At 33.1% G+C, this 13,209-nt stretch overlaps 1 protein-coding gene across 1 annotated transcript; it reads left to right on the plus strand.

Annotated features, from left to right (window-relative positions):
* Positions 1-180: 180 nt before the first annotated feature.
* Positions 181-3,031, plus strand: LOC140881663 (G-type lectin S-receptor-like serine/threonine-protein kinase At2g19130). The gene has a single exon (XM_073287142.1). The coding sequence runs from the start codon at positions 266-268 to the stop codon at positions 2,771-2,773; it is 2,508 nt and encodes an 835-aa protein (XP_073143243.1). The 5' UTR covers positions 181-265; the 3' UTR covers positions 2,774-3,031.
* Positions 3,032-13,209: the final 10,178 nt, after the last annotated feature.

Here is a 13,209-nt window from a genome sequence, read left to right on the forward strand (position 1 = left end):
TTGAAATTTTTAATTTTTACCATAAATTTTACTTTTTCGAGTTTGTTTATTACTCCATTAAAGAAGCTTCTTTTTCTTGTGGGAAGGGGTACCATAGTCAATACACATGCAGAAAACAGGCTGGGTTGACTAAATGGCAATTAATGATAGCTCCGCTTGTAATTGCACACCTATCTTAATCTTTGCTTACTTACCATTCGTGATGAAAAGAAGCTGATACTTTTTATTGATTATTTTTCTGTTTCTATCAGATTCTGCAGTCGAAATGGGAAGAATCAAGAACAATTATCAAACAATTCTTTATTTGTTTTTAGTTCCAAGATTATTCACCAATATTCTGTGTGTTGCTGCAGCTGACACCATTTTAGCGAACCAAACTCTGTATGGTAATCAGACCATAGTCTCTGCAGGTGGCAACTTCGAACTGGGGATCTTCAGTCCAGGTAACTCTTCCAAGTATTACCTAGGAATATGGTACTCCATTGCCATGGTCAGCCAACAAACCGTGGTTTGGGTTGCCAACAGAGAAACCCCACTTTCAGGAAAAGATTCTGCCCAATTCAAGATTTTGGATGGTAATTTGGTACTCTTTGATGGGCCATTGAACAAAATTTGGTCCACTGATCTAAACGCCACCGGTAATTCTGTGGTTGCAGTTCTTCTTGATGAAGGTAACTTGGTTTTGAGAGATGGGTTCTCTAACTCTACGATTTGGGAAAGTTTTGATAACCCTACTCACACATGGTTGCCTGGTGGCAAGCTTGCTTATAATAATAGAACAAAAAAGAGTCAACTTTTGATTTCTTGGAAAAATAACGACGATCCTGCTCCTGGGCTTTTTTCGCTTGAACTTGTTCCGAGTCGGAAGGAATACATAATTAGCTGGAATAGAACTGTACAATATTGGACTAGTGGGGCTTGGAATAATCATATTTTTAGCCAAGTACCTGAAATGAGGTCAAATTATATATATAATTTTACTTATGTCGAAAATGTGAATGAGAGTTATTTCACATATTCAGTTTATAATCCTTCTACTATATCAAGATTCGTGATGGATATATCTGGGCAAATTAAGCAATTTACATGGATTGATAATACGACCTGGAACTTGTTTTGGTCTCAACCAAGACAGCAGTGTGGGGTTTATGCTTTTTGTGGAGGATTTGGTAGCTGCAATGAGAACGCATTGCCCTTCTGTGATTGCTTGAGGGGATTTCAACATAAATCTGAAAGTGATTGGGCTTTGGATGATTATTCTGGTGGTTGTGTGAGGGAGATGAATTTGCAGTGTGAGAACAATACTGCTTCTAATGGGAAGAAAGATAGATTCTTGATGAATAATTATGTGATGCTACCGGTTAACCCTCAAGTTTTGACTGTTGGGAGCGAGGGCGAATGCGAATCTTCCTGCTCGAATAATTGCTCATGTTCGGCTTACAATTTTGGTGATAATGGATGTTCTATTTGGATCGGAGAGCTTCTGGAGCTGCAGCAACTGAATGATGGAGATAGCAGAGGAAGAACAATTTATATCAAACTTGCCGCCGATTCTTCGGTGTTTTCTGGCAAAAGTAACAAGGGACTTGTATTGGGCGCTATCGGGGGCTCTGTTGCTGCTGCACTAGTCATTTTGGTTATCATCTTGGCTATCGTGTGGAGACAAAGACGGCAAAAAGTTGGAACTTCAAAAGCAGTGGAGGGATCTTTGACGGCATTTGGATACAAAGATTTGCAAAATGCCACCAAAAACTTCTCGGATAAGTTGGGGGGAGGGGGATTTGGATCTGTTTTTAAAGGGACTTTGCCCGATTCATCTGTGATTGCTGTTAAGAAGCTCGAGAGTATCATCCAAGGAGAGAAGCAATTCCGGACAGAAGTGAGCACCATCGGGACAATTCAGCATGTGAATCTTGTAAGGCTTCGTGGCTTTTGCTCCGAAGCCGATAAGAAACTGTTGGTCTACGACTACATGGAAAATGGCTCCTTGGATACTCATCTTTTTAAATTAAAAGAAACGTCTAGGCTTTTGGATTGGACAACACGGTACCAAATCGCCCTAGGTATCGCTAGAGGGTTGTCATATCTCCATGAGAAATGCAGGGACTGCATCATTCACTGTGATATAAAACCCGAAAATATTCTTCTGGATGCGGAATTTTGTCCCAAGGTGGCGGATTTCGGTTTGGCGAAGCTCATGGGGCGTGATTTTAGCAGGGTTCTGACAACCTTTAGAGGGACAAGAGGCTATCTGGCACCGGAATGGATATCAGGAGTTGCCATAACAGCCAAAGCCGATGTTTACAGCTATGGAATGATGCTTTTTGAACTAGTATCCGGTAGGCGAAACTCTGAGCATTCCGAGGGTGAAAAGGCGGCCAAGTTTTTCCCTTCATTGGCTTCCACTCTAATTGTACAAGGAGGCGACACGCTGAGCCTATTAGACCCTGCACTCTCAAGAAACGCCGAACCCGAAGAGGTTCTAAAGATCTGCAAAATTGCTTGCTGGTGTATTCAAGAAGATGAAAATATTAGACCTTCTATAGGTCAGGTGGTTCAGATTCTTGAGGGAGTTATGGATGTTAACTTGCCCCCGATTCCTCGATCGCTTCAAATCTTCGTTGAAAGTGAAGAGAACATAGTATTCTTCACAGATTCTTCCTCCGGTCAGAGCTCGAACACGAGAAGTGGCACGGCTTCAAATGCTTCCATTATCTCCAAGGCTTCAGATGCTTCCAATCCCTCCAACAAAACACCACCACCCACAACTTAATCCTGTAAGATCAAAATTATATTGTTTTTCAGTTTCAGGAAATGTGCATTCTACATGTAAAGAAACATAGTTTGTTGTAAGTGTAGTCTGATAATGTTTGGAACTTAATAGTTTGGGACGTTGATGTAGTTTATACTTTATATACACGGTTAAGAATTTTGCAGGAGACACTTCCTGTGGTAGTATTGTATTTGGAATTGGAATTGAAGAAAGCCCGTCTTGTACTCAATACAGCTTGTTCATTAATTTAAGTTACCTATGACGATCATCTTTGTGAAGTAATGTGAAAATACATGCACTTAGCTCTATTTTATTTTACTAGAAGATATGCACTTGATTTGAAGAGAATAATTCTCCGTTCACTCTCGCTATCTCTTGTTTTTCAACCATTAATTCAATCCACGATGCTTCGATAAAACTCAGATTTTATTCTGCTTGATTTCATGATGAATGCTAATATAATTGAATTGTTTTAAGTTTGATATACATATAATCGCATATAATTACATAGTGTTGTAGTATTCTGTCTAAATAATCTATATATATATACCTATAAAAGTATGGATATTGAAGGGTGTTTTCCAATTGTGTATTAACCTATTTAGCCTTCTAACAAAACTTCTATATTTATATCATTACACCCACTAAATTATCCACTAATATAATTACTTATCATTAAAACATTAAAACTAAATTACCCACATTTTTCTCAACTAACTAACTAACTATTCCCACTAATATAATTATATTGTTTATAACTTTTCAGTTATTTGTAACATCAAATATCATTAATAATTAAATTAAACCATAAAAAATTAATATTGGTTAATGAATAATAAATTAATAATTATTTATAAAATTAAAAATTAAACATAAAATTCAATATAACTTGGAGGTAATATTTTGATCTATTTTTTAAAATCAGCACATTATGGTTTGCCATATGTACACTCTCGAATTAAACTCTTTATTTATTTTCATCTTAAAAAACAAGCCAAAATATTGTTTCCAAAAAATTTACATGTAATTTTAACAATCGGATTAATAAGTAATTATCAAATAGTACTTAATCATAAAAACAATCTCATTACAATTTATTAATTTCATACACATAAAATGATAATTATATCGACAAAAAGGCAATCAAACATTAACTAATAAACAAATACAATAAACAAATAATTTGAATAAAAATATAATATATTTGGGCTCATTCACCAATACTTAATCATAATAATATATCAATATAATTGTAATGACATACAATGAATGTTAAAAAGAAACAATGATCACCAAGTTTTAATTTTTTAGACATTTTTTGGTAACAAATTTTCTATTTATTAATAAAAAAATGAGTTGATATATGGCATATTAGTATCACACGTTTGTTTCAATTACTTTGTAGCCACGTGCATATGTTCAATTGTAATTTGAAATTATACCACTTTATTAATGGATAAATAATTAACTATAGATAAAATGGAAAAATTAATAAACAATTAAACTTAAAGTTAATGTGATATTTTCAATAGTTTATTTTATTTTTCACATTTTATAATTTATTATATCATATTAATTTGAGTGATATAATTGTCCTAACATAATTGTACCCAATAAAATACATAGTTAATTTAATTTAGAATTTATTAAATGGAGTACATAAAATGACATCATAATTGTAGTTAGCAGAATACCACCTAATTATATTATATATTCATTATTTGAAATTATACAATTTGGAAATTATGAAAAAAATCTAAAATCTTGGTCAATTTTTTTTTATTAATATTCTAATTTATTGGTAATAAACCAAGTATCATGATATATCAAAAATTAAATTAATAAAACCAGTAGTACAATATCCAATAGTTTCTAAGAACCAATAATTATGAATAATTAAAAATAAATTATTTGTCTCTTCCATATAAATGTACAAAAGAAATTAACAAGATAGAAGATAGTTTAACTTAATGTTATATGTTCAATTTTTTTGATAGACTCTTTTTATTGGTTATTAGTTATGAACATTATAGTTTGATACATATTAATATGATCATTAGTTATCGTTATATATCTATCTAAATTATTGATTTATTCTATTTTGTTACTCTTTTTTTATTGTATGATTTGTGGATGTATAAATATTTTTTATTCAATTCATATTGTTCTATATATATTATGCTTATTATATTATCATTTTCTTATAACACAAGCTTCAGGTATTCAATTTTTTAACTATCTATATGTTTTTAATTCATATATATTTAATTGATGTAAACGTGCATTGCACGTTTTTTTTGCTAGTAAATATAAAAGTATCTATTAATGTGATCTCTAACGAAAACTGTATTGTTACTGCGTTGTGGCAACCAATTTAATATCACAACCATATAATTGTTAAAATAAGTAAATAACATAGTTAGACTATGGTTAATATGATGAGATAAGTGAAAGATATTTAGTACGAGAGATAAAAAGATAGAAGATCAGGATAATTGATAGCGTGTGATTAAATTATATGTTGTTTGATATGATTTTAAAAAGATGGATTAAATTCCAACTTTTAGAAAACCTGCAGGGAATTACGAGTAAAAATTGATGGCTAAAATTTAACCATCAAAATTACTTCCTGGTTGAAATTATTTGAGATGTTTTTTAATTGATAAAACTGATTTTAGAGGAAAAAACAACATTTTTGGGTCACGATCGCATCAACATACATATATATTCACAAGATTCGATAAAGAAACCCGGAGGCTGGAGCATAGTGGATGAATTTTTTACTCCTCCAGCCCTTCAAGCCGAGTTGAATTTGGGAGAAGCTCAAATCTTTCTTTGTTAGCGAAATTACTTCCATGAAATTTGCTTCGAAATCAACACCACCACAAACAAGTTATTCAGAAACTGTTGAAGGAGCTGAGTTCTTTGGCTTTGGATGCATTCTGAGGAATTCTCAAGGAGTTGTGGTAGATGCTACCTATGGTATTTTGAGAGGGTACTTTTCTCCATCCATTGCTGAAGCTATTGGTATTATAGAGACCCTTAGCTGGATGAAGACAAGAAGCTTTTCGGATGTAATTGTTGAATCAGATGCAAAAATGGTGATTGATGCTAACCCTTTCTAAGGATTTTCATTATTGTAGTTTTGTTTTTGCGCATAGATCAGCGAATCAAGTGGCCCATGCCTTGACCAGGGAAGCGATTTTTTTGACTGATCGAGAGATTTGGGTCACTCCATCTCCTTCTTTGATTTCCAATGTAATTATTTCGGACTTGATGTAATTTATATTAGTGTTTGTTGGGAAAAAAAAGTTATTCAGAAACTGAAAAAAAATTCAAAGAATTACTTTCACAACTTCTCTGGAACATTCTTTGCGTCACCCACCACCTAAAAAGTATCCATTTTTCACGAGGGCAAATATGTAAATTGGTAGAACTATCCCATCTACAACGATGTTATCACGCCTGGGACAGGGATGCGTTTTACATGCATTAGGTCATCCACAACGCTAGTTATTAATAACACCCAATAACACCCTCCACATCATCAAAAGAGTCATGGACTTACTATTAATGAAACATCCTAGAACTTCTACTGAATTTTTTTTTTTAAATCTCTAACTATAATTTAATGATATAAAAATATATATGCCCATACATATATATATCATACTTAAAAATAACTTTTCTTAATTTAATATACATAGACACAATAAGTACAATAGAAGTACACACATGCAATTTAATACTTAAAATTAATTACTAGATAATAATTTATAAAAAATTCCATAATAAAATTCCTAAATAATAATTATACACAAAATTCATGCAAACTTAGAAAATAATTAATTAAATCTAAAATCCAAGCATACTTTCAAAAATCTAAAATAATGAAACGTGTGCGGAAATACGTCTTTTAAATCTCAACATAAATATCATAATTGAGCGATGGTCACGGGTTCTAGCCGCCTGAAAACTCATATGACCTCGCCGCCAGTCGGGAACACATTATCCTCACTAACATTCTGCTCACCTGCACCATTTAAATCTAGTGAGCCTAGAGGCTCAGCACGTTCTATCCTTACATAACAAAATAAAATCACACACAAACACACAACATATAAAATACGTGAATATAACTATACATGCATGATCTTAAAATTATATGCATATAAACATGAAATAAATAATTATACTGCTTTATCATCATGCTAAACATATATCATCATACTTAATAAATCTCATAAAATAAATTATCATGATTTCTTAGTTTTTTTAACAGGTCGTATCCATGTCGGTGGCCTCATACTAAGCGATTGATCAATCTTAACCAACGTACGCGGCGGTGGGGTTTCCACCTCTGTGCTGCCACTTCACCAGCCCTCTCAGCATGATCCATAAGCTCATCATACATAAACATCATTAGGAAGGTCACCGGGCCCAGGTATCCCGGCCTCCAATCACATCACTTTCCATCTTCACTTCAACTTCCATAAAAAATTTATTTTTCTTAACATGAATTTAAAATTATCATAAAAATTTTTACCTGATGCATGAACTTGAAAATTCTCACTTATTTCTTTATTTTCATGAAAATTTGCCCGTAAATATATATTTAATTTATTTTCTTAAAAATCATACTTATATATCTAATAAAAATGCATGCATGAATTAAATATATATTTACGGATATTTATTTTTTCAAGGACTTGTTCGAGCTGCTGACCACTTGACTTAAACCAAAAAATTTCTAGACTGACCCAATAAGCTTTAAGCCCAACATGACCTGACCCATTAATTCTCATGGACCCCCAGGTCCATGGCAAACTAATGGGCTCATTTAAAATATTAGTTAAGTCCATTAAACTATTTAAATTAAAATTAATCCAATAAATTATTAACTAGTTCATTATCCTAGGGATTAGACCGTTAAAATTACTAAACCCGACACAACTTGCCCAATAATTCTCATGGATCACGCGGCCATGACAAATTATTGGGCTCACTTAATTAATTATTTAAGCTCATACTTAATATTAAATTACTCTAATTAATTAACTAAGTCAAGCCCAAACCCATTAATTATTAACTTAATCTCTTATTTAATTTAAAATAAAAATACCCGAGCTCAACTAATATAATCCGGACCCGGACCAAACTAACTTGGCCCATTATATTTTAGACCCGATCCGGACCCGAAAAGCCGAGCCCGGCCTGCCAAAACACCAGACACAACCCTAGCTTACCTCTCCCTAAGCCCAACTCGAGGCAACCCTGAGCGGCTTCAGAAAATCTGATCGTTCCGCCTGCTCAGGCCACCTTTGGCCATGAAGCCACCTCCATACTTAGCCAACACCAAGAAGGTTCTAACCCAACAAATTTGACCTTAAACCGAGCCCTGTCAAAGGAGAACGAACCAAAACAACAGAGCCCCTCTGCTGCTGTACGTGCAGAACGCGACTGCAGACTTCCGGCCATTTGGACGCCAATATCCGGCCACCACCGGCCAGAGCACCACCTGGAAAACCTTTCCAAAGGTCGTGGGGTTATAATTCAACTAGAACCAACCTAAAACTCGTCCTATGGACCAAGAACGAGCCCTCGCACGCAAACCGCTCAGTTTGCGTCTAAACCCGCGTCCAACATGAACCTAGCCCAAAACAATGAGTAAAGCCACTGAACCATCATCCAACCATGACCCTATATCAACCCTCAACCCATTGGTCAGCAAGCTAGAATAATCCATGATAGAAAAACATGAGAAAATTGATTCATAACTCTTAAAAACGTAGGTTCTATGCATGCTAATGAATGTTCTTCATTAAAACCACAAACCTCATGCAAGATCATAATTTTCATACTAAAATCAGAATAATATGACTTAAATGGTGTTCAAAAAGAGATTCAAACGTGCCTTGATGAATATTTGCAAGAAACGACGTCTAAATCGCGCGTACGACTTTCCGGGACGAACGGATCTTCAAACTAATTTAAAAACCTTGAAGAATCGGCTATGGAGGCTAGTGATTCTGCTTTAAAAAATGTGGGAGAGGAGAAGAAAGAAGGTGGAGGCGGCTAGGTAGAGAGAAACGTGAATAGGGTAGGGTTTTAGGAGATAATTTAGCATAATTTAACTAATAATTAATTAGGATAGATATATACTCTAAACATATAGAATTTTAAAAATCTTAAATACAATATAAATATGATATTTAACCTTAAATCCCAAAATTATAATTAATGGGATTTTTAAAGCTTATTAAAAGTCATTAAAATGACTTATTTTGGGTAAAAACGGACATATAAATATACATATATATAAATACCATAATTTTCTTCATTAAGACTCCTAAAAATCTCATAAAATATTTTGGGTGAAAACAAACATCTCGTCCGTCCACGGTCCCGCCTACGCGATCATAAAACAAACTTTCACAAATAAATTCATAAATCACATCATACATATTTAAATGCCGGAAAAAATATTTAAAACATACAAATAATTCACATAATTCACATAATAACTCATAAATCAATTTAACACATTTTCACTTTATATTAAAATCATTAAATCTCCTAGTTATGCATGCGGATTTAAATGGCGAATTTCTGGGCGTTACAATTAATAACACATCCCACTTTTCACCCACAATCCTATTAACATTAACACTCATTATTTATGAGTCTCATATTTCACTCAATAATATAAAATTATTTTATATTAAATAAATACATTTTCTTTACATTTTTTAAAATATTTACATTTATAATTATTTTTTAAAATTATAATATTATTTTTTAGTTTTAATTTAATTAATTTTAAAAATAAAAATAAAATTATTTTAATTTAATTATAATTTTTAAAAATTAAATTATAAATAAAAAATTATTTGACAGTTGGAAAAATCAATCCGTTGGACTCAATTTGGACAATTTATTCAAATATTACCGTTTAACAATATTTATATAATAAAAAACAAAAAAAAAAAGAATTCTGGCCCGCGTCTGCACCAGTTAATAAAAAAAAAATTTACATGGCGCCCGTTCAAGGAAGTGAACGCCCGCCTTGTCTCTCTCCTAGGTGGGTGTTAATAACACCCACCCACAACCCTATTAGAGCATGTTCAATGGTGAGATGATGTTGGTGAGATGAAGTTAGTAACTTCATTGCTTGATGATGTTTAACGATGAATACTTTATTGCTTGGTTCTACGAGGGTGAGATGATGTTATAGAAAGTATGTTGAAATATTAATTTTTTATTCTATTAAATATATTTTTATTGAAACACAAAATAATTTGCACAATTAAAAAAAATTAAAATTACACATAATTAAAATTTTAATATTACAAAAAATTTAAAAGTACTAATAATTTAAACAAATTACAAATAAAAAAATAAATTACTTTTTAATTTTTACAAGATCAAATTAATATTTTTATTATTATTTTTTTAAATTTTAATTTTTCAAATTAGTTTTAATAATTTAAAAAAAATAAAAAATTGCAGCTGGGTCATCGTGCAAAGACCCTCCGCGCAAACCCAGCCTGCATCATCGCACGAGGACTTTTCCTCGTGCTATATCCTCTCCCCTTGAAGGGGGAGGAGAGGAAGTGGGGCTAGGAAGCCCACTTCCTCGTGGGGCTTCCTCGCCCCTTGTGCATACCCTTAATACCACAATATTAACATCTAGTGTTTTATAACAGGTCTTGGGTTAACGGATATTTTGCAATACTTGTATCAAACAACAGATGATGGATGATTTAAAATACCAAAAACTCATAATCCTGTAAACCAAACGTTACAGCGATAAAACTATAAACAAATACATCAATTTTTAAATTTTTTTTTACAACAATCATAATTTCTAAATTTTTCATGATATTTTTTGAAGTTATAATGTTCTAAACATAAATCACTTCCTTTAAAAAGTAGCTAGAAATTCTATAACTAATGCGACCAAATGTAATACATTGTCCACAATGAAAATTTGACCGCCCATAAAAACATGAAGATAATTGTAATATTTTTTCAAAAAAATTTCTAGCAAAAAGATATTTTAAAAACATAATAAAATGTTTAAAATGTTATAAAGGATTTTAAGTGAATTAGATGCAAAGGTAGTTTGTTTCACATGTTTGAATTTATTTTGATTTTGGTTTCGCATTTTCTATTATTTTGATGCATATAAGAGTAATTATTTCACATAAAATCAATTCGAATTCATTTTGATTCTTTTGGGGTATTCTCGTGTGACACCCAACAATTCTTTTTGTGATTGTCCTACGTCGGTGCAACCCTCATGATGTTCATGTTTCATTTAAAGTGTTTGAGAGAGTTTTTAAGAAACACTTCTCAACTTTTTTTTAACAAAATTTTCAAAATTCTCTCCCAAACAGTACCTTAGTATGAGGCTTTGCACGATCAATCACAAGAATAAGAGGTATTCCCCAAAGCCTTGTAATGAGATAAGCTGCATCAACGGGTACATACAGATAGTAAAAATGGTGAATATAAATTTTTTCAAAAAAATTTAAATACGAATTTATAGACAGAAGCTTAAAAGTTCAACTTCCCCATTGTATAAAAATTATTATTTATTTTAAGAAAACGCCTACAACATTATTTATAGACAAAAGCTATGAAACATTTATACTTGTACGTTTTGATTATTTTGGTATATGGATATTTATGTTTTGATTTTGTTGGACTATGATATTTGATCTTTTATTTTCATATTTTTAGATTTGATAAGGTTTATTTTGACTATCATAACTCATATCTTAATGAAAAGTTGATGAGTCTAATGAATAAATATTGAGAACATGTCTAGGTTCGTTGGACAAATGGTTTAGACTCCATATATGATAATGATATGTTGATAATTGATAAACTTGTTTAGATTTCGTGTTTGTGATATCTCAAGGGCTCGAGCACCTATATTATTATGAAAAAGACTGCAATAGAGGGCGGGACGAATTCTGGAGAAAAAAAAACACGCTGTGTTCTACTAATATCTCGACATCCAGTGAGACAAGTTGACAAAATTATCACGAAAATTCACTCTGAGTTCAAAGTACAAGCTTGATCATGGTAAGACTTATAAGTAAAGGTTGTGATACATTCCTCGGGAGAGGAAGGTGATTTTCTCGGGGGAGAACCATAAACAATTGTATAACTTGAAGCAGTAAGAAAACAATAAAGCAAACCGAGACTTGTAACTAGTACAATTTCTTAAAACTGACTCGTCCCCTCCGGTGTGTGCTGCGAGGATTAGAGGGACGTTAGTTTCTCAGGTTACAACGGATAAACCTTGTGGAAGCCTAGCACGAAGCCACTACACTGGAGAACCGAGAATGTACCTGAACTATATCACGACGAGGGCAGAATCACACGAACTGAGCATAAGCAAAAAACAAAGTACAGAAAGAGTGAGGACTTCGAAATTGGTGTGTTTTAAGGACTGTAGACTACCTCTATTTATAGGAACTCGGGTTCCACACGGACAGTCACAGGCTGCCATCTGAAAGGCTAAAATCCTGGCCAACAGAAGACTGTTCACATCAGATGGAGCACCAACAGTCAGGCAGGTAGAATGTCACATCCAGAGGGATCCATTCGAAAACAATAGAATTAAATAGCAAAAGGTGGCCAACACTAGGTAGGCGATTTTTGTCTTGATCGGTCCGAGTTTCGACGCACCCAGGCCACGCTCGTATGCTTGCACACAAGTCAAGCCTTTTACAGTGAAATCGAGCCCTTGATTTGCAACCCACCTGCGCGGGCACGTGTGAGAGAGAGCCTCTTGAACAATAATTCTTATATCTTCATAAAGTGTACCGCTACAAGAAATATGAGATTCAAAAACACGCAATAGACATCGGTTTTAGGAAAAACCGTTGTCTTTTTTCATTTAACAACGGTTTTTAATAAAACCGTTGTTGTTGGCTATTTTTTGCTTGAAAAATACAACGGTTTTTAAAAAACCGTTGTCTTATGTATGTCAAAGAAAACAGTTTTACGAAACCGTTGTCTTTGAATTTTTTTTAAAATAAAATTTTTATACTCAATATACATATACACATATGAGGTGATTTAAATGGACTCCTCTTCTTCTTCGAACCCTGAGGAAAAGATCGATCGATGGTAATACTCTGATACAACAAAAATCCTCTTCTTCGATCCTCAAAGACAACAGAAATACTCTAGCTTCTTCTTCTTTTGATTTTTTTTTTTTAAAAAAAGATTGATCGATGGAAAACCCCAAATCACATCCCGTACAAAACCTAGACCCAAATCGTAGATCTTTTGTTTAGATCAATCTGTTGATGAAACCAACATGGTTTCAACGACTTAGAAGCACGCTCCTCTTCATTGGCGGTGGGGGCGGCGGCCAGTGTGTGTATGGAACAACCTCAAATTTGGGTCCCACCTCC

This window comes from Henckelia pumila, chromosome 2, assembly GCF_033568475.1.
Source record: "Henckelia pumila isolate YLH828 chromosome 2, ASM3356847v2, whole genome shotgun sequence".
Taxonomy (NCBI): domain Eukaryota; kingdom Viridiplantae; phylum Streptophyta; class Magnoliopsida; order Lamiales; family Gesneriaceae; genus Henckelia; species Henckelia pumila.

Excerpts from the sequence above, each read along its gene's own strand:
- LOC140881663 (XM_073287142.1), top strand. The coding sequence starts at position 266 with ATGGGAAGAATCAAGAACAATTATCAAACAATTCTTTATTTGTTTTTA.